This window comes from Callorhinchus milii, unplaced genomic scaffold (assembly GCF_018977255.1).
Source record: "Callorhinchus milii isolate IMCB2004 unplaced genomic scaffold, IMCB_Cmil_1.0 Scaffold16, whole genome shotgun sequence".
Lineage (NCBI taxonomy): Eukaryota > Metazoa > Chordata > Chondrichthyes > Chimaeriformes > Callorhinchidae > Callorhinchus > Callorhinchus milii.
Genome location: NW_024704757.1, coordinates 6490057 through 6516439, shown reverse-complemented (window position 1 = coordinate 6516439; position 26383 = coordinate 6490057). Strand labels below are relative to the sequence as shown.

Here is a 26383-nt window from a genome sequence, read left to right as displayed (position 1 = left end):
CCACCCCCACTCTCCATTGCATCTGACCCACCCGCTCCCTCCATAAACTGTAAATGTTATGTTTCTGAAAGGGAAACACAAAAATATTGCTTAGGAGTCCCACAACGTTTCTCAAATAGGGTATCCGGCCCTCAGCAGCCAAAAGGTTGGATCACCCTGATCTAATAGAATGGCGGAACAGGCTCGAGGGGCTGAATGGTCCACTCCTGTTACTATGAGCCACTGCTCCCCAGGCTGACCCACTATACTCCTGGCTGAACGGCTGCTCTAAAACATTTATTTCTCCACTCACTCCTTGCTGGCGAGTTGCGCCTGCAGCTCTCTGCGGTCGTCCTTCAGCTTCTTCACCAGTCCACGAAAGTGATGGCTTTCCTGCTGGAGGCAGGATTCCCGCTGCTCGGGCCGCTCCGCAGCGCAGTCCAGCACTGGGAGCTGTCCCTCCATATTTCTGCCACCGCCAACTAATTTGCTCCAGCCCAATTCCTGCTCCTCTGCTTTCTGGCAGGTTGTGGGGGGTGGGGGGAGCGAAGAACGAGAGAGAGACACATACATAGGATAAAGGAAATCTGCAAACTGGTCAACAGGTCAGGTCATGTATCTCATCGGTCACAAGCCTCCTGTCTATACCACTATACACTGTGTTTCAGCCTGGCCCAACCCACGTTGGGACTTGGAATCACATCATCTAAGCTGACGCTACAACGCAGTGCTGGGGAGCGGTTGTTGCATTGTCAGAGGTACCGTCCTTCGGATGACACGTTAACCTGAGGTGGACGTTAAAGATACAATGGCACCATTCAAAAAAAGAAGGGAGTTTCTCTCTAGGTGTCCTGGCCAATAATCCCCCAGATAAAATTGGTCACTCACTTCACGGCTGTTTCTGGGACATTGCTGTGCCCAATTGGCTGCCTTGTTTTGCCCACAAAATAAACAGTCAATTCACTTCACAGTATATTCTGTGAAGTGCTTTGAGATGTCTTGAAGTTGTGATGAGGCGCTATATCAAATACAAGGATTATTATTATTAGTAATAATAATTACATGGGAAACAGGCTCTCCCTGAAACCTCAGCGTCGCTCACTACACTCACCCTCTCCAGCTCGAGCACTCGCCTCACCAGCCTCTGTTTGCTCCACTCGCTGTAACCTGGAAAAGGAGGTTTTGTATTTGATTCCATAGTTTAAACAACAATAACTTGGATTTATATAGCACCCCTCACGCACAGTAGCATGCCAGAGTGCTTGACAGTGGCGGAGCACAATGTCGAGCCGTGGAGAAGGGAAGGTGACCATAGGCACGGTCAAACAGGAAGGTCTTCAGATGTGACCTGAAGATGGGGAAGGAAGGGGCAAGGCGAAGGGATAGAGGAAGAGTGTTCCAGAGTTTTAGTACATAGTGACTGAAAGATTGGAATGTGAACATGGTGTCAAACATGCGGCAATTTCTAATGGGATTCCATAATAATCGTCACACTGGGAACGCCGCTCCCAAATGAGATTGGGTTGAAGCGGAGTTCCAACAAGCCTTATTTCCGCTTTCTTCATTAACTGGAAATTCCCATTAGACATTGCTGCATCTTAGATAGGATAGTACCCAATGCCCAACTCATGTTGGTCAGTTAACTGATAGCACAGCACATGGTAGAACAACGGCCGCTCCTCATTAACATGGCACAGGTGCATTACTGCTCTGGGAGGCATCAATAGGGTGTCAAGCGCTTTACCACAGGAAACACGGGCAGCAGGGGGCAGGCAGTCAACACTCCTCCAGATTAATTAGTCATTTGCCTCGTGGTGGTTTGTAGCAACTTGTGCCTTTGACCTTAGTGTGTGTTGTATGTGTGTGTGTGTCATGGGGAAAATGAAGGGTTAAGAGAGCAAATACTTTGAATAGAACCTTTCAAGCTCTAAAGGAGAAAAGGGAGAAAAAAGTCACAGAAAATATCTAGATTTCGCTGTGGTCACAATGTACCCCGTGCTGTGCTGGTCGCGGGAGAGTTACTGAGAACTCGGTCCAGGTCCATCTTCAGAGTCTTGTTCTCCTCTTGGAGAAGTTTGATGGTTTTGGACAATCGCAACCTGGTGGAGTTTAGGAGTTTCTGCGACTCTCTGCTCTCTGCAGGGTCTCTGCAGGAGGAAAAATAAAAAATCTTATTGTTATTATAAGGCAAACAAGTCTTCAGCCCGTATTCATCCACGTTCACGGTTTTCCTTTCAGAGGAGAGGCAAAGAGACACACAGGTAGCAGACATAGAGGCAGGTAGGAAGACAGACAGATACACAGGGACGCAGACAGACAGACAGACAGACAGACAGACAGACAGACAGACAGACAGACAGACAGACAGACAGACAGACAGACAGACAGACAGACAGACAGACAGACAGACAGACAGACAGACAGACAGACAGACAGACAGACAGACAGACAGACAGACAGACAGACAGACAGACAGACAGACAGACAGACAGACAGACAGACAGACAGACAGACAGACAGACAGACAGGGAGTAGGCAGAGAGGCAGATAGTCAGGGAGGGTGGGAGGCAGACAGACAGGCAGGGAGGAAGACAGATAAACAGGGAGACAGACAGACAGGCAGACAGGGAGACAGCCAAGATGGGCTTGGTCTCTTCAGTCTTCACTGCCCAGCTCACCCTGTAATCAACCAAACCGTTCTGGTGCAGGTCTATCCTCACTTAAGAAGGCAAGATACTACATTTCATATGATTCCTTCTCCCCTCGTGCTACATTAGACAGTTCTGCATCAACTCACTTTTTCTCTGCACTCAACAGAAGTCGGAGCCTTTGAATCTAAAAAAAGATGTATATATACGAAGACATAAATACTGAGATAAGATATCAACATAAGACATCAATATAAGATTGATAATATATAAATTACTGAAACACATGAATCAAAAACTAGGAATCATTTTAAGCGCTCTGGGACACAACCCGGCTTGAGGAGCACTATATAAATGCAAGTTGTTGTGGTAAACCATTGAAAATGATGCTTTCCCTTGCAAAACCATTACACAGCATTATGTAAAGAGCGCATGCTGGCTTTTGTTTACCAAACCACTTGGGGAACTGTTTTCCTGAGTCCTGTGGCTGACTATTTAGCGCTTTAGTTTGTGTGAAACACTGTTCCATATAGTGTGTCCTCTATGCGTAGGAGGAAAAAGAAGCTGTAGATTTTCAACTTAGGTTGGTCTTGCTGCTATCAGAAATCCCATCCCCGTGTTTGAAATACATTGATGGGATTAAAGTCTCCCCTGCGTGTTGGCTGTACGTGCTTGATGTGAATTCAGTCTGGGCCGCTCTACACACAGTTCCAACTGTGCGTGAGCTCACCACGACTACAATTTAGCAATCTCCCTCAGAGAGGTGTGGGCAACAAGGATAAAGATCACACTAGCAGAGCAGGGAGTACTCCCAACACTACATTTCTAGCTGAGTGGTGTCACTGGGGCTAATCTACTGCTAAAAGGTGCACTGTGCAATATACTCACACGAGTGTGCACACACACACATACATCTTGCATTTATATAATGCCCTTCACACCAGACACACACACACACACACACACACACACACAGGATTGAGCCTGGCCAATGAAAGGTTGCCTCACCTCCTCATAGTATGTCTCCATGGTGATCCTCATCTCCTCAATGTCGCTGGTCTTCAGGTCAGTTTGGAGTTTACTAAAGAAAAATCAAAATGCCAAGGCGCTCAATAAAATAACGTCTCTCCACAATAACCTCAAAGATATTAGCTCAACCTCTACACCAACGTTCTTTATATTAAACCCAAGGATACAGCTAAAAAGCAGCATCAAGGAGGGCGAGGCTGACCCTTGATAACATGCTTAGCAAAGTCAAAGCATCCAGAACCAGAGGACACAGGCTCAAGCTCGGGCTCACGAGAGGGAAGATGAACGGACAGTTCAGACTTAATTATGAGAGCTCGGTGATAGCGTGGAAGAGGCTACCCAGGGAACTGGTGGAAGCAGAATGTGTCAGCAGTTTTAACAGGGAATTAGATAGCGATTTGGCAAAGAAATCAATTGAGGGGAAGGGGGAATGAAGGATAAAGTGGTATAAGATTATTTATTTCCCAGGTCCGTACTGTACACTTCAGTGGTTAATTGGTGAGTGCGTGAGGCCCTCCAGTGGCTGCTCAGAGTATAACAGGTGAACCAGAAGGAAAGCCAGATACGCGGTTCTATTCTGAGTTTTATTCGGGTAAATAGCTGCCGGGCAGCGTTCCACCTTAGGATCCCGTGGTACATCTCCAGCGCTGCTCCCACACATGAGGGCATCACCAACAACAACGGAGGATTGTTCAGTAATCTATTAATAAATCCTTTTCGTCACTTAATTATAGAATTCTAATCAACTCTAATTCTATAATTATAGATGCAGCCAAAACACTCGTCCATACGTTTGTGACCTCCCGTCTCGACTATTAAAATGCCCTCCTCGCTAGTCTCCCCAGCTCCACCATCTACAAGATCCAGCTGATCCAAAACTCTGCCGCCTGCACTCTCCCCTGTACTAAACTCCATACCCGCATCATACCAGTTCTAGCCAGGCTCCACTGGCTCCTTGTCGCCAAATGGATTGATATCAAGATCCTGACATTTATTTTCAAATCCTTCATGCCCTGGCATCTCTCCGACCTGCTTAACCCCCAATCCCACAACCTGTGGCCTCATGCATGTCCTTCCGTCCATCATCGGTGGCTGCGCTTTCAGCCAAAACTCTGGAGCACTCTTTCTCTATCCCTCCACCTTGCCCCTTCCTTCCCCATCTTCAGGTCGCATCTGAAGACCTTTCTCTTCGACCGAACCTTTGGCTACCCCCCACCAGCTCGGCATCATGCTCTGCCACTGTCAAGCGCTCTGGGGCGCTACTCTGTGAGGGGTGCTGTGTAAATGCAAATTGTTGAATTAAGAGCACTTGTAATTCCTTCTGCGTCACTGGGACTAATCTACACATGGTGCAAAATAGTATAATATAATAATCCTTGCATTTGATATAGTACCTTATCACGCTCCCCCCTCACCTCCCATTGTCAGGCTAACTTACTTCAAAGAGTTCTCCTTCTCTCTGCATTGTTGCTCTAGCTTCAAGATTTTCTGTTTCAATCCACGTACAATCTGGAAGAAAACAGACAAAATTTGAATTATCCTCTTTCCCTCTGTTTACTTCTCTTTCCCAGAAGTTACTGACTCCCACTGGGATAAAGTTCCCCAGATCAAGGGATCACTGAATAGAGTTGAGGAACGGGAACTCTGGCTGACATTCCCGTTACCTAGCTCAGGGACAATGAGGCTGTGAGTATTGACCATTGGCACCCCCTTTGCTGAAATCAGCCAACTCAGCGAGGGCTGGGCATCGGAGGAAATTGAGATGCAGGTTAGATCCTGTGGAGTCTGAGGAGCTGGAAACGGAGATATGGGATGGGGGGGGTGGGCGAGTTTGGGATATGACAGGCAACATCATCCATTGGCTTCACAGGGGCATAGGTAGATAGCTTAAGTCACTTACACTAGCCCCAGGAGAAACCATGAAGAATTTATAAATTCACACCATCAGTTAAAGAAGTTTATAGCATCGGCTCAATCCTAAACGGCCGGCTTGTTTGACAACGGCTACTTTGAGCAGGCTTTGCTTCACATGAGTCTCATTTCTACAAACACATGGGAAATCGCCTCACTCACCCCATTGACGTTGTTCTTGTCAACCAGACTCCTGGTGTATTCCGAACTCTGTAAAGACCAAGAAAAGAAAAGCACAAAAAGGGTTGGTTCAGCCTTCGGAGGTCGGTAAATTCACGGACCTTGTTGGTCAGAGGCTGTCCTGGAATTCACACCCAGGTAATACACTGCAAATCGACTGATATAAGAACAGGAGTAGGCCATTCAGCCCCTCCAGCCTGTTCTGCCATTCTGTTAGATCATAGCTGATCTGGACCTCATCTACATTTACCCGCCTTTGCTCCATATGCCTCAACATCTTCACAGACACCAGCTATTGAACAAGTTTTTCTTTGCCATATTTGACATTAATCCAGAAGGGCCCTGGTCATATGGAACAAAGCCGACTCGACTGTTAAGCTGAGACGTTGCCCCACGAGAAGAGCATTATATATATTTGTATTATATATGCACTATATATATATATAATATAGCATTATATATGCACGTTGTTGTTTTAAGAGCAAAGACTGGAAAGTTAAACACGGCCTCTTGGTGAGCAAGGACTTGGGAAGTATCCCTTTGACCACAGGCCTCTCACTCAACTTGTGAATGGCCAGTGTGCAGTACCTTGGAAGGGTCCAAGAGCTGTTCGATATGCTTCTCCTTTTTGCTGTTCTCCTCCTCTGATCGTCTGAGCTTAGTTTTCGTGACATCATTCTCAGTCTTGTGAGCTTGGATCACCTTGGGTTGGGGGGTGGGGGAAAATGCCAACACATGGACAAAGATGAATTAGTAATGTGTATTGGTTGGTCCCAAGTGGATTGAGTTGCATTCGTTCAGTCTAATGGTGTGTTCACATCACACCCACGTACACTCATACTCTGACACACATGCACACACACGTACACGATTGATGTGTGATGGCGCATACACAAACACTCCCCATTGTATTGAATTGTAGTAAAGTTGAGTTCTTGTCTTTTTGGCGTCTGGCACACATGGAAACCCAACACCACACATAGAGTATCCACACCAGCTTGAGGTCACCTATGTATGTTACCTTCACATGGTAATTTCTTTTGTGTGTAACAAGGTGCCTACACTCTCCCCATTTTCAGATCTTACCTAATTCCGCAAAGTATTCAACGCCAGTTGGCAAGAGTGATGGTGTGGGAACCCCAGAATGGGGGAATTTAATCAGTTAAAACCACATCACTTTAAATTACAAGCGCTGCCTGATATATTCCTTATTATATTATTATAAGTTCCTCTTGCTTGACCAGCTAGGACCACACTACTTGTTGGGGCTTTTCTTGCAGTGGTAACAGGAGTTGAGTGGGCAGAATCCAACCTCCCAGTGACTGTTCTGCTCCTCTAAGCTCTCCCAACCAGCAAGGTTGGCTGATCCATGACTGTTTGTGGGACACCGCTGTATGCATTTGGCTGCTGCATTTCGCCCACAAAGTATACAGCCAATTCACTTTACATTATATTTGGTGAAGCGCTTTGAGACATCTCAAAGACGTGATAAGGTGCTATATCAAATACAAGGATTATTATTGTTATTATTATTATCTGTCACCAGCAACACCTTGGAGCATTGCAGACCCATCCGGCTCAGTAAACGGCCGATTACTGAGGCTGCCACAGAGGATCAACAGATTTTTTTTTGGGTGGGGAGGGAAGAGAAGAGAAACAAGAATTTGTTCACAATTGGGGCCTCACTCTAGAGCGGTCCAGCTCACTTTAAACCACTGGGTGCCCCCATTTATCCTGTAACCCTCAGTCCCATTTCTTGCAAACACCAGGCTAGCTAGGGAGGAGCTGGTCTCTCCGAAGACTCACTTTCTTCAGTTTGATGATCTCATCGTACATGTCTTCTCTCTCCTTGTAGTTGGGCGTGCCGGGGACGTAGCCTGCAGAGAGCATGACAGACAGGCTCAGAAACAGCTCAGGCAGCAAAGGGTTAGAAACCAAGAGGAGGCCATTCAGCCCATCAAGCCTATTTTTGGGTAATAATCCCTCAAAAAAAGTCACTCAATGCACAAATTTGGGGCACTGCTGTGCGCAATTAGCTACCACATTTCGACCACAAAATGCAGTCAATCCACTTTGCAACATATTCTGTGAAGCGCTTTGAGACGACTCAATGACGTGATAAGCTGCAGTTTGAAATCCAAGGATTATTGTTATTATTATGATGTGCCAAATGGGACCTGGCCCTTCCCAAAGGCAAACTCACCGTTTTTAGCCAACCGGGAATGTTTTGGCTTTCTCATGCCGAAAGCTTCTTTCAGGTACTCGGGGGTGGTGCTGGCACGGCTCACACTGCGGCTAGCTCCGGAGTTGTACTCCGAGTTCTGGGACCGTGTCACACCTGCGACGATGACAATAAGAGGAACTGGATAAGAATTCTCTCCCTCAATCCCTCTGCCTCGCCCCCTCCTTCCCCATTTTCAGATCTCGCCTGAAGATCGTCACCTCCCCTAAGCTTGGCGACAGGCTCCGGCACTTTTAAGTGCTCCAAGACACTATACCGCATGAAAGGCGCTACATAAATACAAGTTGTTGTTGTCATAGACGTCCCCAAATGTGAAATAAAACCCAACATCTCTGCAGTTTGAATTGCCGGTAGGGTAGACTGTCACTGCTCTCTCACTCTGTTTTCCAAACGGATCCATCAAGAGTTTGTCACAACGAATGACACCGATAAAAACATCTAAAACCCACTTTGAGCTGAGAGGAGCCCAGATGTCTTCGAGTCAGGGTGACACCAGGGGGCGTTCCCCCCCCCCCCCCCGCTCTGCATCTCCCAACGCCCTGTCCCTCACTCACCCAGATCCTGCCTGAGCGATGTCAGCCACAGCTCTCTGGGGACCTTGGCTGACGGATGGTGCGCTTGCATCCTTCCCGTTAGTGAATGCCAAACTGGAGATTTCTTTGGCTGCAGACACGAGTTGGAGAGATATGGGGATTCTGAGTGAAAGGAGGAGTCAGTCGGTAACCAGGAATGCAATAATACAGCACGATTCCTATCAAAGGTAAGGAACCCATTCTGATTAAACCAATTGCTATGTGCAATTGGCTGCCGCATTTCAACAACAACAAATTATATTTGTTTAGCGCCTTTCACGTTAGGAGGACGTCCAAGGCGCAGGACAGTCAGGGATCCGCAAAATATAAAATACACAAAAGTCAGGGATTTCGCCCAAAGTACACAATCAATCCACTTTACAGTACATTCTGTGAAGCGATTTGAGACGTCTCATATCAAATGACTCCTTGTCACGTCGTTGCAATAACGCAAGGATTATTATTTTAAAATATAATAAACCCCATCTCCCCGGATACATAGTTACACAGAGGGAGCTCATTCAGCCTCAATCTTCCGTTTCAGTGTTCCCCCCACCCGCACGAGTGCTCGATCCTCCTATTCCTCCCTCTCAAATACGTTGAAGTTTTTTCCTTCAGCCACACTTTACGACAGTGAGTTCCACGCTCCGACCACCCTATTAGATCTACCTTAAAATGGCTTATCAAATGCAAGGATTTTTAATCTTATATTCAAGCCACCCCCCCCACCCACCCATTCGGCCAGGAAAGACACAGAATGACTTGAAATTATTGCCTTCAAGTGCAGAGAGTTCTGAAAAAGTTGTGGATTGTAACAAGGGATTGAGAGACACTAATTTTGTCCTGGGTCAGACCCCCAAGCTGGGTTGTTGTTACTCACTTGGGGATATGGGAGGTTTGCCACTTGCCCTCTTCCTGGGTTTCTGGGTAAGGAAAACAAACCATGTCACAAATTTGATACTTTCCCTTTTATTATCTTACAGTTCACTTCAACCCCATCCTACCCACCGGCAGAGGCAAAGTGGGGTAAATTTTGTGCGTGTGTGGGGGGGGCCTTCAGCAGCAACACAGCACTTTCAGGTCTCGGGGCGCTTAACAGTGGCGGAGTTTGACACCGAGCAGGGGAGAAAGGGGAGGTGACCATAGGCATGGTTGAAGAGGAAAGTCTTTTGGTGCAATCTGAAGACAGGGAAAGGAGGGAGGTGGGGAGGCGTTGGGATGCACGGAAGGCATTACCTTGCTGGTGTCAGATTCGTTGGTAATGATGGTTAGTGTGTCCTCGCCCTGGAAAAGAGAAACACCATTACATACGTCACCAACGCGTGGACGATTCCATGTCTGGAATGGAAAGCGCACTCTCTCTCTCTCTCTCCTCGGAGGGACACATCCCGCTTACCTACTACCGGAGCGTATTGGGTGTAGATTGGCAAGAGCCAAGGCTGGGGGGGGGCCCAGAGTGTGCATTGGGGGGTAACTGCTGGAGTCTAACCAGCTCAAACCGCACAGCTTGCCATTAAGAGCGCCGTCTGGCAAGGTTTCCTGCTGCTTGTCCAGCCAGGACCACCTCCCCCCCCCCCCGGGCACCTCCCAACCCGCCACTCGCTGCCTCTGCTCAACTGGCTCTGGCCCTCGTCCCCTGCGCTCCGCCACCGGCAGCCGGACTTCCAGCTGCTACGCCCCGAAACCCCCGAACCCTCGAACCCTTCGTCTTCCCCCATCGTCAGGTCGCGCTCAAGGACCTTCCTCTTCGACCTCCCCCTCCCCCCCCCCTCCCCAGCTCGGCGTCAGGCTCTCTCCGCCACCGTTTAGCGCTCTGGGACGCTGTCCCGTGTGAAGGGCGCTGTGTAAATACAAGTTGTTGCTGTTGTTGCAGGTCTAACAGGAGCTGAGCGGGAGGAGTCCCTGTCCCCAGTGACTGGTCTGCGGCCCCCTGTGGGGGGGGGGGGGGGGGCTGGGATGAGGCTGCCCGGGGAGGAGGGGGGATTGTCGGGGTTCCAGGGAGACCAGAGCCCGAGGCCTCTCCCGGGTCCTCTCTCCAGACTTGCAGCCCTGGTCACCGGGGGCCTCACCCGCTCCTCCTCCTCCTCCTCCTCCTCCTCCTCGGTCCCCTCAACCGCCGCCAGCGACATGTCGGCGGCGCCCGGAGCTGTTTGACGGCGAGTCTATGGCAACGGCCAAAGGACAACCGCCGCCGCCGCCGCGGGCCGACTGTCAGCTTTCCCGGAGTGATCGGCTGAACGAACGGTGCGGTGCGCGTGTACAATCGAGAGAATGTCGGAATTGTGTGTGGAAGTGTCGCAGTGTATGTGTCACAGCGAGTGTGTGCGTAAGAGTGTCAGTGTGTGTGTGTGTAAGAGTGTCAGTGTGTGTGTGTGTGTAAGAGTGTCAGTGTGTGTGTGTGTGTGTGTAAGAGTGTCAGTGTGTGTGTGTGTAAGAGTGTCAGTGTGTGTGTGTGTGTGTAAGAGTGTCAGTGTGTGTGTGTGTGTAAGAGTGTCAGTGTGTGTGTGTGTAAGAGTGTCAGTGTGTGTGTGTGAGAGTGTCAGTGTGTGTGTGTGTGTAAGAGTGTCAGTGTGTGTGTGTGTAAGAGTGTCAGTGTGTGTGTGTGTAAGAGTGTCAGTGTGTGTGTGTGTGAGAGTGTCAGTGTGTGTGTGTGTAAGAGTGTCAGTGTGTGTGTGTGTGTAAGAGTGTCAGTGTGTGTGTGTGTAAGAGTGTCAGTGTGTGTGTGTGTAAGAGTGTCAGTGTGTGTGTAAGAGTGTCAGTGTGTGTGTGTGTGTAAGAGTGTCTGTGTATGTGTGTCAGTGTGTGTGTGTATCAGAGTGTCAGTGTGTGTGTAAGAGTCAGAGTGTGTGTGTAAGAGTGTCAGAGTGGGTGTCAGTGTGTGTGTGCGTGTGTAAGAGTGTCAGTGTGTGTGAGTGTCAGTGTATGTGTAAGAGTGTCAGAGTAGAGTGTGTGTAAGCGTGTCAAGAGTGTGTGTGAGAGTGTCAGAGTCCGTGTGTGTGTGCGTGTGTGAGAGAGTGACAAAGGTCCCGCTCTTCACTTGAGCAGTTAAACCAATGGCCCATCTTGTGTCATGGTCAATATCTCCGCAGATAAAGATTGATCATTCACTTCATGGCTGTTTGCGGGACGTCGCTGCGGGCAAATTGTTCATGTATTTCCTACAAAATACACAGTCACTACACTTCAAATAAGTGCTTTGGGTAGTGTGGTCCCAGCTTCATAAGAAGTGGGAAGTTTTGCCAGGCTGCGATATCAATGGCAAGCTGTGCAGTTTTAGCTGGTTAGACTCCACCAGTTACCCCAACGAACACTCGGGGTCCCCCCAAGCCTTGGCTCTTGCCAACCTGCACCTAATACTTCCCGGAATTAGTTAAGCAGAATGCGTCCCTCTAAGGAGAGAGAGAGAGAGAGAGCGCATTCCATTTCAACAATCTGTCTCTGGGATTTCCATCCGTCACTGGGATGCACAGGAATCCCAACTTGGTTTGGATACTCTTAAGCATGGCGACGGGTTTCCACACGTGTGTGTCTTTTTCCACGTGTGTCCCAGACGGTGTGTCTGACGCGTGCGGAAACTCACGTTCCGACCAAGGCTCGGGGACCCGAAACGTTGACTCGCTTTCCTCCCTCCACAGAGGCCGCCCTGACCTGCAGAGTATTCCCGTTTTTTGCTTCGTGGTGAAGCGCTGCATCAAATTGCAAGGATTATTATTAAAACTCCGCTGTTGGTGGGGGTTGGGAACTCCATCCCCCAGTGCCTTCGCCGCTTCCTCCCTTTCCTCCTTCAAGGCCGGTCTCAAGACCTTTCTCTCTGACCGTGCCTTCAGCTCCCCTCTCGACTCTCTCCCCCCTCCTCGCCCCCTCCCTTCCCTCCCCTCACCCTGACCATTTCCCCCTTCCTCGGGTCCCGACCCAACTGTCCAGCGCCTCGGGACGTCCTCCCGACGTGAAAGGCGCTCTATAAATGGAATCTTGTTGTTGTTGTTGTTGTTGTGGGGGGGGGGTTTCAGTCGGCCCCTGAAGCCAATCGATTCCTCCTGGGAGGGGCGGGGCGATGGGGAAGGGGGCGGGGCGATGGGGAAGGGGCGGGGCGATGGGGAAGGGGGCGGGGCGAGGGGAAGGGGGCGGGTACCAGGCTGGGCCACGCATGCGCACCAGGGCTGGAACCCCTACCTGCCTGAGAAATCAGACAAAAAGTTTCATTGAACAGTTTTTTTAAAAAAAGTTATAAACTTTTTACCCCCAACACCACCACCAACAAAAAGGGGAGAGAGGAAAATATATATATATATATATATATATATAAAGATGTCTTAACAGAGAGAGGAGAGAGAGAGAGACAAAAACACTTTGAATGAAAATCCTCTTGAAATACTTTGTGGCTTTTTGTGTGTGTGTGTGTGTGGGGTGAGTGTGTGTGTGGGGTGTGGGGGTGTGGGTGGGATTTACAATTTAATGTTTAATAGGTGTGTTGTTTCTTGGTCCTGAGATAATCACACGGCAACACTCACATGACTGGAGGAGCCTGGACATGGAGCCTGAAGTTAACGAAGGTAAGAGCTTGGTGGGGTTGGCTTGCAAAGCTTGCAACTTCTCCCTCTCTCTTCCCCCTCTCTACCTCTCTCCTCCTCTCTGTCTGTCTGTCTCCTTCCCTCTCTCTGTCTGTCTGTCTGTCTCCCTCCTTCCCTCTCTCTGTCTGTCTCCCTCCTTCCCTCTCTCTGTCTCCCTCCCTCTCTCTGTGTGTCTCCCTCCCTCTCTCTGTGTGTCTCCCTCTCTCTGTCTGTCTCTTCCTCTCTCTGTCTGTCTGTCTCCCTCCCTCTCTGTCTGTCTGTCTGTCTCCCCCTCTCTCTCTGTCTGTCTCCCTCCCTCTCTGTCTGTCTGTCTCCCCCTCTCTCTCTGTCTGTCTGTCTCCCTCCCTCCCTCTCTCTGTCTGCCTCCCTCTCTCTGTCTGTCTCCCTCCCTCTCTCTCTCTCTGTCTCCCTCCCTCCCTCTCTCTCTCTGTCTCTCTGCCTTGTCTTTGTATTGATTGATTTTTTTTTCTTTCTTTCATAGAAATAGCAACACCTTAAATCCTCAGGTTTGAACTTTCCCCAATTAATTCATTAAATCAATTACAAAAAAAAGGCCAAAGTTTTAGAAAAAGATTTCACCCACCCATCCAGGAAAGATAAAGTTTTGAACTAAACTTCCACTTAATCATGAGATGTTCAACTTTTTTTCAAAAAAGGTAGGATTTTTACACCTCCCTCCCTCCCTCTCTCTCTCTCTTTCTCCCCCCCATCCAACACACAATTAAACAAAGATTTGCAGCAAGAATAAGATCCCCCCTCCCCCCAAAAAAAACTAAAACGATTTGAACAAAAATGCGGGTGATTCCGACACTAATGAAATCTCCAGCTTTATGGATCGAAACTAAACGAAGTAGATTTTCGTGTTTAGTTAAAAGTTAAAGTCAAAGGTAGGAGTTTGAATAAAAATCAAATTATCTGTGAGATATAAGAGAGAGAGAGAGAGAGATGAGGAGGGGAAATAAGATGAACTCCCAACTGATTTTTTTTAAAAAAAACTTTAAAAAAAAGGTAGTAAAAGTTTCTACAGAGTTTGGGGGGTATTTGGCGAGAAGATAGACGTGGCAGTGTTGCTCTGAGGTTCTTGGAAAGTATCGAGATTAAGATTTACTCTGTGAGGTTCAGAAAAAGGGAATTTTTTTTGGGGGGTGGGTGGGTGGGGGGGAGGAAAGTAACTAGAATTCACACTGTAACTGCACAAGAATGTGTCAACTTGCAAGTTTCTAAGCTGCAGTATATAAAATGTCAAATGTTATTTTTTTCTGTGATGTGTGTTTTTTTTGGTCTGGGACAAATTCTTCAAAGAGAGAGAATATTTGTTCACCCGGGCTCTAGTTTTGTATGGTATGGTGGAGAAATGGATGGAATGAAATTTGAAACTGCTGCTATTTTTACTGCGCTTATTCTATTTAAAAGTGGCATTGCTATGGGTGAAGTGCATTTAGCCTATTTTCTGTTCTTTTGTGTGTGTTTTTAAAATTGCTTGTGCTTGTCTTCAGCGAAAGGGCAACAATTTGCCCCCCGAAGGTAAATGAGGTTAGGGGGAGCTTTAGTTAGTTAGTCTAGTCAGTTGGCAGCGGGTTATTGTGCAGAAATTTGTATTGAATTGTTCACTTCACCCTCGTAAACCACATGCTGGGCACGTGCCTTTGCTTCGAGTTTCAAATCTGGTAGGAATGTGCTGCTGGGCACCTGAATGGCTGAGGCGATATAATAATAATCCTTGCATTTCATACAGCGCCTTATCACATCGTTGGGACTTCTCAAAGAGTTTAACAGAATATATTGTAAAGTGAATTGACTCTTTATTTTGTGGACAAAATGCGGCAGCCAATTGTGCACAGCAGTGTTCCACAAACGGTTGTAGATTGAGTGACCAAATTCTTTTTTGGAGAGATTATTTTCCCTAGAAAGCAGTCAACCAAATCAACTAACAACTGGGTCCCTACTTACTCCTAGGTAAACAGAGGTGTGTGGAGTAAGGAAACTTGCCTAAGATTTCGCCCTGCCTGGGAATCGAACTCAGGTCCTCTCGCTTACAAGGGTCCTCTCGCTTACAAAGCTAACCAGTACACTACCCAACAGGACAATTTATCTAGGCTGAGGATGAACGCTGCATTAGCAGTTGGTCGGGTGAGACATTAAACTGCAGACTCACCCGCGGACTCACTCGCCTGTTTTTCAGCTGGATGTTAAAGTTCCTGTAATGTTGTTAAGAGAAGGGCACTTCCCTTCCTGGGGTTCTAGCCAGCAATCCACCAGGTTAATTGGCTGTTCACCCCGTGCCTGTGTTTGGGGCATTGTTGGTGCAAACGCTGCTGCGTTTACCTACAAATACACAGTCACTACACTTAACAGCAGTTACCTGTGAAGCGGTATCCTTGCTTGTGACGAAGGGCTATAAAAATGCAAATTCCTTCTCATTAAAAGCGCTTTTTTTTAGGTGAGCCGGGTGTCCGACACATGTGGAAAGCCATCAACATGCTTAAGAGTCTCCAAACCAAACTGAGAATTCCATGATTCCTACACATGGAGATTCCAGAGATAGATGAAAGCTCTGTTCATGGGGGCAATGAGTCATGTATTGTCATCAAAAGATGACAATTGGAAGCAAGGACCCTATGTTGTTTTCTTAATTCAGTCTTTCCCCTCCTAACCCAGGCTGCTGTGTAATCAATAATAATAATCCTTGCATTTGATATAGTGCTCTATCACATCTCTGTTTTTATCACCCCCCCCATCCCCCATTGCTACCCCGGTTGAGATAGCATAGTGGGTTGATCAAACCTAACCCTCTGTTTCAGATGCTCACTCACTGTGTGTGTGTGGAGGGAACATTTGTTCAGCATGTGGGTGAGAGGGAAGTGGATTTTGGAATTTAAATGCTTAGCACATTGTGTTGTGTCTGCGTGGCTGTGAGCAAAATGAAAGCGAGCAGTCCAATGCAGAGCTTGAGACTGTGTCCATACTTATTTTTTGGTCAGCCAAGTGTGTGACGCATGTGGAAACCCATCATCGTGCTGGTAACTTAGGGTTAGAGCACTCACCTTGCAAGCAAAAGGACCTCGGTTTGATTCCTGGTTGGGGTGAAACGTTGGGCAAGTTTCCTTACTCCACACTCCTCTGTTTACCTAACAGTAAGTAGGAACCCGGTTGTCAGTCGATTGGTGGATCACTTTTCCGGGGATGATAATCCCTCAAAAGAAATAATAATAATTTGGTCACTCAATCCAAGACACTGGGACACTGCTGTGTGCAATTGGCTGTTACGATTAGTCTACAAAATATGCAATCAGTTCCCTTTACAGTATATTCTGTGAAGTGTTTTGAGACGTCTCAAAGCCATGACAAGGCATTCGACCAAATGCAAGGATTGTTATTATTAAGAGTCATGTTCTGCTTACCTAATTCCGGAAAGTATTAGCTGCAGGTTGGCAAGAGCCAAGGCTTGGGGACCCCAGAGTGTGCGTTGGTGTAACTGTTGGAGTCTAACCAGCTAAAACCACATAGCTTGCCTTTGAGAGCACAGTCTGGCAAGCTTTCCCACTGCTTGTCCAGCCAGGACCACTTACCTGTAAGGAGTTTGGCTTGCATGGTTGTCAGGCGGAGGACAGTGGCTTGGGAAGGAGAGCTGAGGCCAGCACTCAGAAAGTCCCCGTCAATATCGGTGACATGATACTGTTGAGGATGTGGTTGGGGATTTTTGCCGGGGAAGTGCTGAGGGACCTCCGCTTGCGTCAGACCTGCTGGGATTGTCCATTACTCTTTGCCAACGGCTGATTCCGGGACTGTTTGCGGAGACGTTAATGCGAGCAAATTGGCTGCCATATTGCCGATAAAACACACGGTCGCTACACTTTACCGTGCATTTTGCAAAGCGCTTTGAGATGTCCTCCCGACTTGAAAGGAGCTGCATACAATGTAAGATTATCACGTGTATTTACTTACTTGTTTTAGCTGTGCATTTCCGCTGTGTTGTAGGAAAACCTCAGGCTAATTCACAGCTTCTTTCAATGGCAGGTTCTGTGCCTCCGTATTACAGAGAGGTATATGAAGCGATCTGCTGTAAGCGCGAGGATCGAGTGCAGAGGAATGTGTTCCACACGTTGCTGAACAGGACTGAGTTGCCCACCGCTGTACAGAACCAGGTAACTCAGCAGCTCATTGCTAGTAAATAATAATATAATAATAATATCCTTGTATTTGATATGGCGCCTTATCACATCGTTGAAACGTCTCAGCGAGGACATGAATGGTAACTAATTCATCTAATTGAGGTGTTTAAATTGATAAAGAGATTTGATAGGGTAGATACATCAAAACTATTTCCTCTGGTGGGTGGGTGAATCCAAAAGGTTTCTGGGGGGAGTATTAAATAGAGCTAGGCCATTCAGGAGTGGAATCAGGAGGCAGTTTTTCACTTAATGGGTAGTGGAAATCTTGAATGCTCTTCCTCCAAAGGCTGTGGATGCTAGATCCATTCACATTTTCAAGACTGAGGTTGATAGATTTTTTTGTGGGGTAATATTACTATTTTCATCTTGTGCTTCTAGATCGCTGAGATTATAGAGTGTAAGGAGGAGCCCATCTCCAGGTCAGTCCTGTACAAAGCTCTGGTGCTTATCGCTTTCGCACAACAGGGAAAACAGCCCTCAGCAAAGCTCCTGGAAAACGTCACACAAGGTACAGTGACATAGCCCTGTCTTTCTAGGACATGGTGGTGATGATAATAATAAACTGTGCGTTTGATATCATGTCTTTTCATGTCAATGAGTCAAAGCGCTTCACAAGTGTGGGGGGGGGCAAATGAAATTGGTCCACAGGCCGCCCTGACCTATAGTAATCTTCTTTGTTCCGAAGACTTTCCGAAACCTGAGCTGGGGGCTCCTGGTGAGCTGGAGGCGGTGAGGATGCAGGCGCAGGCAAACCCGATCCTGGTGTGCCGGAGCCTGCCTGAACTCATGGCCATCGACACGGTGGAGGTGGAGCTCATTCCTGAGAAGAAGGGCCTTTTCCTCAAACATGTGGAATATGAAGTTTCCAGCCAGGTGTGTGGTGTGGATCCAGCTTTGCTAGTGAGACGTTCATCCCACTAACCCTGCCCCCACACACACACCCACACACCCACACCCCTTCCAAGCTCTGGTGTGGCTCAGCACTGCCTGTGACTTCTAATAATATAATAATCTTTACATTTGATGTAGCCGGGTGTCTGACACATACAAAGGCCCATCACCGTGCTTAAGAGTATCCAAACCAAACCGAGAATTCCATGATTCCCATCTACGCATGGAAATCCCAGAGGTAGATTGTTGTCATGGATGTGCACTCTCTCTCTCTCTCTCTCCCTGTAGGGATGCATTCCTGCTTATCTAATTCTGGAAAGTATAAGGCGCAGGTTGGCAAGAGCCAAGGCTTGAGGCTTGGGCGGGTCATGATAGCTTGCTCGCTCTTGTACAGTGATTTTTCGCGAAGGATGAATATGAGACCTTGTCTGATGCGTGTGTTTTTTTCCCCCCCCCCCTCTCTCTCTCTCTCGCTCTCCTCTGGCAGCGTTTCAAGTCCTCTGTGTACCGGCGTTACAATGATTTTGTGGTGTTTCACGAGGTGCTTCTGCAGCGATTTCCTTATCGCATGGTGCCCACCTTGCCCCCAAAGAGAATGCTTCGAGGTGAGACTGAGCCCACAAGATGGTGCATGTTGCAGTGCAACTGGCTCCACAGATGTAGTCAAGAGGAAGAATTTATTTCCTCTGGTCGGTGATTGGTTGGAGAGCAGCGGTTTTTAGATAGTTAGCAAACTGAGAGGTTAGGAGACTTTTTTTAATGTACTCCTCCCTTACTCTGGACCTATTAAAACTTCACCAACGTGTCCGCTCAGCACGCGGACCTGCTTCATGTCCCCCGCCCTCCCCGCTCCACTGTCGGAGGTCAGACCTTCAGCCTTTCTGTTCCCACCATCTGGAACTCCTTCCCGGAGCCCCTTCGCCTCGCCTCCTTCAAGGCCCATCTCAATACCTTCCTCTTCGACCGTGTCTTCGTCATTTTCCCTCTCCAACCCCCCCACCTTGCCCTCTGCTTCTCTCTGATCCCAACCTTCAGCTGGGGTGCAACCCCCACATTGTCCAGTGTCTTGGGACATCCTCCCGACGTAAAAGGCGATATTTGCATGCAAGTTGCTATTGTTCTAAGTCAGTTATGGTGCACCCGGTGTAAGTCCCCTGAGTGTACAGGAGAACCTGGGATGTGTGGCATTGTGTGATTTTATGACAGCTGGCGCATGTGGGGGGGGGAGTGGGGGAGGAATCCTTGCCCGGTATCTTGCGTGTGGAAGACATGTTTTGGTTTTGTTCTCTCTGCAGTTGACCGGGAATTCATCGAGTCTCGGCGCCGTGCTCTGAAGCGCTTTGCTAACCTGGTCGCTCGTCACCCCTTTTTCTCCGAGGATGAGCTTCTCCAGGTCTTCCTGTCTTTCAGTGGCTCCGTGAGTAACTGAACAGAGCTGGGCTGGGCTGTGCCTGGAAGTGTGAGCAGTGGTCTGTGAGCTGTGTGTGAGCGATTTCCAGCCAGCGCCAACCAATCTATTTATCCTCTTCAACAACAAATTCCATTTACACAACGCCTTTCAGACAGTTGAGAGTTTTGTGCAGGGTTCCGATTAATAGTCTCAGAAATCTGAGACCACTATTAGATTCCTCGCGTCTGGTCCGATGAAAACGCCCCCGAGTTTCAAGCCTGTTTCGTAACAACAACTTTTCATCTGTGGTGCTTTCTTGGCTCAGCTGGTAGTGCTCTCTGGCCTCAGAGTCAGGTGGCGGCCGAACCTTCAGCCGCTCTGCCACCACCCTCTGGAACTCCATCCCGCAGTCCCTCCGCCTCGCCCCTCCCTTGCCACCTTCAGGATCTTCCTATTCGACTGTGCCTTTGGTCACTCTCGTTCCGCCCCCCACCCCCCCAACCACCTTGCTCTCCACCCTCCCCGATCCCCAGCTCGGATCCGAAACACTGATTGTCCAGCGGCTTGGAACGTCCTTTCGTCGTGAAAGACGCTATACAAATGTAATGTGTTGTTGAGACATTGGACTTTAAGATCTCTTTATGCATACGTACCACGTCTTGGTGCGTGGTAACAGTGTATGTTTAAAACTTAAATCTCTCTCTTGTTAAAAGGATGTTCAGAACAAAATCCGGGAATCGTTCCGAGGTGTTGGTGATGAGTTCATGACGTGTGAAATAGCAACTACTGCCAAGGTAACTGGTCAGGAATAGCGATGTGCAGTCCTATAGCGTAGAGTTTAGAGCACTCACCTCGCAAACAAGAGGACCCGGATTCGATTCCCAGGCAGGGTGAAACCTTAGGCAAGTTTCCTTATTCCACACGTCTCTATTTGCTTAGCAGTAACTTGGAACCCGGTTATTAGTCGATTACCAGATCGCTTTCTGGGGGTAATACATATATATACTTGGTCACTCAATCCACGACTGTTTGTGGAACACTGCTGTGCACAATTGGCTGCCACGTTTCGCACACAAAATATACAGTCACTATTTTTTTCAATGTATTCTGTGAAGCACTTTGAGACGTCTTGAAGACGTGACAAGGTGGTATATCAGATGCAGGGATTATTATATTCTTATTATAAAATGCTCCATGGTTTTCCGCTTCCCCAGGATCTGCTGCCTCCCGACATCCAGGCTCAGTTTGGGGCCAGCCGGGAGCTGATCAGGAACATTTACAACAGTTTCCACAAGCTGAGGGACCGGGCCGAGAGGATGGCCTCCCGCTCTGCTGACAACGCCACCGATCTCCTGTTGTTCGGGAAGGAGCTGAGGCGAGTATAGCGCTGGCACAACAGGAGCTGCGGGGGTCTGGGGTCTTCTGAGGTCTTTCCTTCTCTCTGGAACTCTATCCTACTGCCGTAGTATTTCAAAAGGAAAAAATGTGCAGGGCTATGGGGTACGAGCGGGGCAGTGGGACTAGTTGGTAGCTCTTTCAAAGAGCCATCATAGGCATGAAGGGCCAAATGGCCTTCTTCTGTTGCTGTAAGATTCTAGAATTCATTGGCTTGGGAACCCTGACGAGCGTCCCTCAGCTCAGAGAGGTGGGGGGGGGTGGGGGGAAGAGAGGGGCAGTGGGGAGATAGAAAGTGGGAGGGCGCTTGACTCCTTCTGTTCCTCCCCCACCCCAACCCCCCACCACCACCACCCCCATACGAACCAGCTTGTAGCTTGTATCAACCTGAGGTCTTCCGCTCAGAGATATGTAATTATAAGTGTTGAATATTTAGTCCAGGTTTCTGCCAGCGTAAATTGGCAGCGAAACTCATTGAATGCGAGGGTTGCTTACAGCTGCTCTTAGCAAGTCAGGAGATGGGGGGGGAATGGGGGGCTTGAACAAGGAAGCACGTCCTGCCTCGGGGCACAGGATAAATTGCATTGAGGAGGACGGGGGTGGGGGGCTTGCGTTAGAGCTGTCAATCTGTCTCATTGAATCACACTCTCTCCTCCAGGTTGGAGTTTGTGGTAAGGGTTGACATTCAGTATGTTCTCTAATCCAGGGTTACATTGAGATGTTTGACAATACTTTGACCTGTTTCCTGTGTCCTGTTTTAACTCCCCGCCCAGCCCGTCCGTAAGTAATTCACCAACAACTGAATAATAATCCCTCCAAAACAATAATTAATTGGTCATTTTCAATCCACAACTGTTTGTGGGACATTGCCTTGTGCAATTGGCTGCTGCGTTTCGCCCACAAATATATGGTCAATTCACTTTACAGTCTATTCTGTGAAGCGCTTTGAGACGTCGAGAAGATGTGAAAAGCGCTACATCAAATGCAAGGATTATTATTATTATTACTTCTTTCCCCTCCCAGCTTTATTGTACAAAGTGTCCACAAAGTCCTGTTACCCCCATGTTTTTTTTCCCCTCCTATAGTGTACTGACCAACAACTGAAGCGTGTGGAAGAATGTTGCTAATTGTACTTAGAAGTACTTACAGTACTTAATTGTTTTCAGTATAAGTGTTTAACTGTATTTAGATGTCCAGAGGAACATGCACCAGTGCTAGTGAGTGTGAGCTTCATCATTTTCATGGCAGATAATGATCAGTCCCCAAGTTTGGTGCCACATCTTCTGTAACAAGGATGGAGTGAGAAGGAAGTTACTGGTATCAGACATTGTTACACTCGACTCATCTGCAACAGAAAATAAAAATTCATTGTGATAAAGAGAGCGAAAAAACGCGGTAACAGGAGTTTGTGAACACCTGTAGGTGCTCACTGTTGACTGATGTTAAGTTTCCTTACTCCACACGCCTCTGTTTACCTAGCCGTAAGCAGGATCCCGGTTGTTAGTCGATTGGCGGATCGCTTTCCGGGGGTAATAATCCCTTCCAAAAAAAAATGTGGTCACTCAATCTACAACTGTTTGTGGGAAGCTACTGTGTGCTGTTGGCTGATGCGTTTCACCCACAAAATACAGTCACTCCACTTTACAGTATATTCTGTGAAGCTCTTTGAGCTGTTTCAAAGACATGATAAGGCACAAGGATTATTATTAATACTGTAGTAATGGCTGATGTGATGAAGTAAGATTAGCTGCTGTGATGTAAATCTCTCGCTCTGCTCCTGTGTTGCAGTACTCTGGGCTCGGACACCACACCGGTGCCCTCCTGGGCTTCAGTGACCAGTAACACGTGGGGTTTGCTGAGGCAGGCGCTCAGGGGCCTCTCTGTGGAGTTCGCTTTACTCGCTGATAAGTCAGCACAACAGGTAAGTCCACCCAACACTCAGCCGAGTGTCTGACATGCGCACACACACGCACACAGACACACATACACAACCACACCCCAAACTGTCTCCAAACCAGACTGACAGTCCACCTCTGTGCACATGGATATTTCCTTCTGTCTGGAATGGAATGTGCACTCCCTGCCTAGCCAACTCCAGTGAGTATAACAACAACTTGCACTTATATTGCTTCCTTCACTCAGGACAGCGTCCTGTAGTGCTTAAGGCACAGGCTGGCGAGAGACGAGGCTCTGGGGGGTGGGAGCCTAGAGTGTGCAATGGAGATAACTGCTAGAGTTTAACCAGCTGATCCCACATAGCTTGCCAGAAAGCCAGTGCTATCTGGAACTTGCAAACTCAAACTGAATAATATTCATACATCCTCAGTTTCATTCCAAATTGGAAAATAATGCTTTGACCAAATTGGTAAATTTTTCAAAATTCTGTCCAAATTGGAGCACAATTTTTTCTTTTTGTTTGTTTTGTATACTGTGTATGTCGTTCCCTCCACAGCTGTTTGCGGGACACGGTTGTGCGCAAACTGGCTACTGCATTTCGCTCCACAAAATACACAGTCGCTACACTTTACAGAGTATCCTGTGAAGCGCTTTGAAATGTCTCGAGGATGATGAGATGTGATAAGGCGCTGTATCAAATGCAAGGATTATTATTGTTCAGACCACTGCCTGCCAGGCTTCCAGCTGCTTGTCCAGCTAGGACCACCCGATCCGTTAGGGCTTTAGTTCAGGCGCCAAGTGGCAAGAATCCCTGCCCTGAGCGACCGGAGGGTGGTTCTAGCTGGACAAGGTGTCACAGCCTGTGGCTGGAGTTGTTCCTGAGTGGGAGTCGGTGGTGTGGGGAGAGAGTGACGATGGACAGTCTGATCGCAATGTGGTATTGTTTACTGTATCCGTGTCTATCTCTGTTTGTGGCAGGGAAAGCGAGAGGAAGAGGAGGTGGTGGAAAAACTCAGCATCTTCCTCGATTTGCTGCAGTCTTACAAAGTGAGTGAGTTTTACAGCACGGCTGTAGGGAGAGCCACACCTGCGGTGAGGGGGAAGGTGTCGCTGGGGTTGGGGGGCAGGGAATTGACTGAACGTACTTTGCTCCCTCACCCCTTTCTACCCCAGTTATTCCTTGTGTGTGTGGGCGTGGTGTGTGTGTATGGTTGGTGTGTGGGCATGTATTGTGGGTGTGGTGTGGGTTGTGCGTGCGTGTTTGCGTGCCTGTGCGCGTATGTGATGTGTATGTGCGTCTCTCCTCCTTTCCCGGTTCAGGATTTGTGCGAGCGGCACGAGAAGGGGGTGTTGCACGAGCACCAGCGAGCGCTACAGAAATACACGTCTATGAAGCGGCAGATGATGAGTGTGACGGTGCAGAGCAAGGAGCCGCTGTCTGTGGAGCAACTGGAGTCTCGCATTGTGCAGGTGTGACCGGGTGGCGAGTGGGAGGGAGAGGGGTGGCCCTGATACATACTGTCAAAAAGCAGGAGACACAGAGTCAGATGGATGGGATACACTCATTTGGTAGCATTGTTGCCTCTGTGTCAGAGGTTGTGGGTTCAAGCCCCCACGTCGGGGACTATATCGTACAGTGTTGGAGGTGTCGTCCCTTCCAGTGAGACCATAAACCGAGGTCTCATCTGCGCCTCATCAGGTGGATGTTAAAGGTCTCCCTCAGCACGACTTGAGAAGAGAATTTCTCTCTCTGATGCCCCGGCCGACAATCCCCCAGATAAAATTGGTCACTCACTTCATGGCTGTTTGTGGGATGTTTTGCTGTGCTCAAACTGGCTGCCGGGTTCACCGACAATGCACACAGTCACTACACTTCACAGTAAATCATGTGAAGCTCTTTGGGATGCCCTCCGAAGTGAAAATTGCTGTATCAGAGGGAGAGAGAGGGGAGAAGGAGGGGGATGAACGGACGTGAAAAAGAGATATCCAGGGTTGGGAGTCAGGACCTAATGTGAAATGGTGTTGAAGATGGAAAGTGTTTTGTGTTAAATCCGTGCTCTCGTGTTTCAGCAAGAGAACGCCATCCTGAACATGGAGCTGCGCAATTACTTCTCCATGTACTGCCTTCACCAGGAAACCCAGCTCATCCACATCTACCTGCACATCACGTCTCACGTGCTGACCGCCTTCATCGACTCCCAGATCCAAGGCCACAGAGAGGTACGGACCCACCAACCTGTGGGCATGGGTTGTCCTGGTAACTCTTCAACTCTTAAACCCCCAGGAACTCTGCTCTTTATAAGCAATAATTAATAAGTACCCACATTGCACAAGTCACCAGGCTCCACTGGCTCCCCATCACAGAATGGATTGACTTCAAGGTCCTCACACTGTTCTACGAATTGCTTTACACCTTTGGTCAGGCATGTGTCTGACACGTGCGGAAACCAACACTATTCTCCAAACCAGACAGATATGCATGTATGTACACCACCTAGATATGGAACAGATTACAGGCCCTCTCTCCATGCCGCTTAACTAATTTGGAGAGTATTAGGTGCGTGTTGGAAAGAACCAAGGCTTGGGTACCCCAGATTGTGCATTGGAGTAACTGCTGGAACCAGTTAAAACTGTATAGCTTGCCATTGAGAGTGCTGTCTGGCAAGCCTTCTTGCTGCTTGTCCAGCTAGGACCACCCTATCCATTAGGGCTTTGGCTTGCGGGCATAACGGGACCTGAGTGGGAGGATTCCCTGCTACAGTGACTGGGCTGTCCTTCTACAGTGCCCTGGAATCCTGTGAACCCGCCTGGCTCAGTAACCGCACTAATGTGGCTGATGTTTTGTGTATAAGTGTAACATGTGTTTCTTCTCTCCAGATGTGCGAGGTGTGGAACGACTTGAAGCCGAAGCTGGGCTGCCTCCTGCCCAACGGGACCCCGTCACCCCCTGTGTCCCCAAGGCCTGGAGCCTGGCACAACCCCAGCACCTTCTTCCCCCAGTGACATTCCACAGCATTCTTGCGCTGTTGGGGGGGCAATTTTCAAAGGCGGGAGAGAAGAGGTTGTGCGAAGAGTGGACTTAATTTTTCCTTTCGCTTCATCTGTACAACATTCTGGTTGTTATTCCTACTTCTCCTGACTTTGGTTTGAAAGTTTTCCCGAGACTCAGGCTTCTCAGTAGTGAGTAAGTTTCCTCTTCTCCGGCCTGCTGTGACCTTGGCTGGGAGACCGTTGGGCTATTTCTCTGGCTGTTGTGTGGTTTTCCCTGTGTTACTGTGATTAGAGACCAGCTCACAGTGAGGCTAGTGCTCTGTCAGGAAATCTTTGAAACTCTTGAACTGAGCTGAAATATAAGCCTCGTGTGTGTGGGAGGGGAACTAGACACTCCAGGAAAAAAGGAACAGTCACATCAGTGTAAAACCCATTTCTACACTGTTGTGCTGACTGCTGCTTCCTGCTGCTAGTTGTCACTCAGCAGCCTTCCTAGTTGCCGCAGGACATTTCATC

General features: G+C 48.3%; 2 protein-coding genes across 2 annotated transcripts in view; one reads left to right on the top strand and one right to left on the bottom strand.

The window, feature by feature from the left end:
* iqce (IQ motif containing E) overlaps window positions 1-17115 on the bottom strand; it is a 24204-nt gene extending 7089 nt beyond the window's left edge. The window contains exons 1-14 of the mRNA XM_042340977.1: window positions 17078-17115; window positions 9798-9845; window positions 9442-9484; window positions 8544-8684; window positions 7951-8085; window positions 7554-7624; window positions 6336-6449; window positions 5730-5777; window positions 5095-5165; window positions 3636-3708; window positions 2777-2814; window positions 1972-2126; window positions 1091-1146; window positions 293-498 (exon numbers count right to left, since the gene is read on the bottom strand). Coding sequence (XP_042196911.1) covers window positions 293-498; window positions 1091-1146; window positions 1972-2126; window positions 2777-2814; window positions 3636-3708; window positions 5095-5165; window positions 5730-5777; window positions 6336-6449; window positions 7554-7624; window positions 7951-8085; window positions 8544-8613 — 1037 coding nt within the window. The 5' untranslated portion in view covers window positions 8614-8684; window positions 9442-9484; window positions 9798-9845; window positions 17078-17115. The remainder of the gene's footprint in view (window positions 1-292; window positions 499-1090; window positions 1147-1971; window positions 2127-2776; window positions 2815-3635; window positions 3709-5094; window positions 5166-5729; window positions 5778-6335; window positions 6450-7553; window positions 7625-7950; window positions 8086-8543; window positions 8685-9441; window positions 9485-9797; window positions 9846-17077) is intronic.
* On the top strand, window positions 12985-26383 carry snx8a (sorting nexin 8a). The gene is made up of 13 exons (XM_007905760.2): window positions 12985-13114; window positions 17150-17277; window positions 17683-17812; window positions 17990-18177; window positions 18683-18800; window positions 19491-19612; window positions 20299-20379; window positions 20800-20960; window positions 22769-22901; window positions 23855-23923; window positions 24197-24346; window positions 24947-25096; window positions 25754-26383. The coding sequence occupies exons 1-13, from the start codon at window positions 13093-13095 to the stop codon at window positions 25877-25879; spliced, it is 1578 nt and encodes a 525-aa protein (XP_007903951.1). The 5' UTR covers window positions 12985-13092; the 3' UTR covers window positions 25880-26383.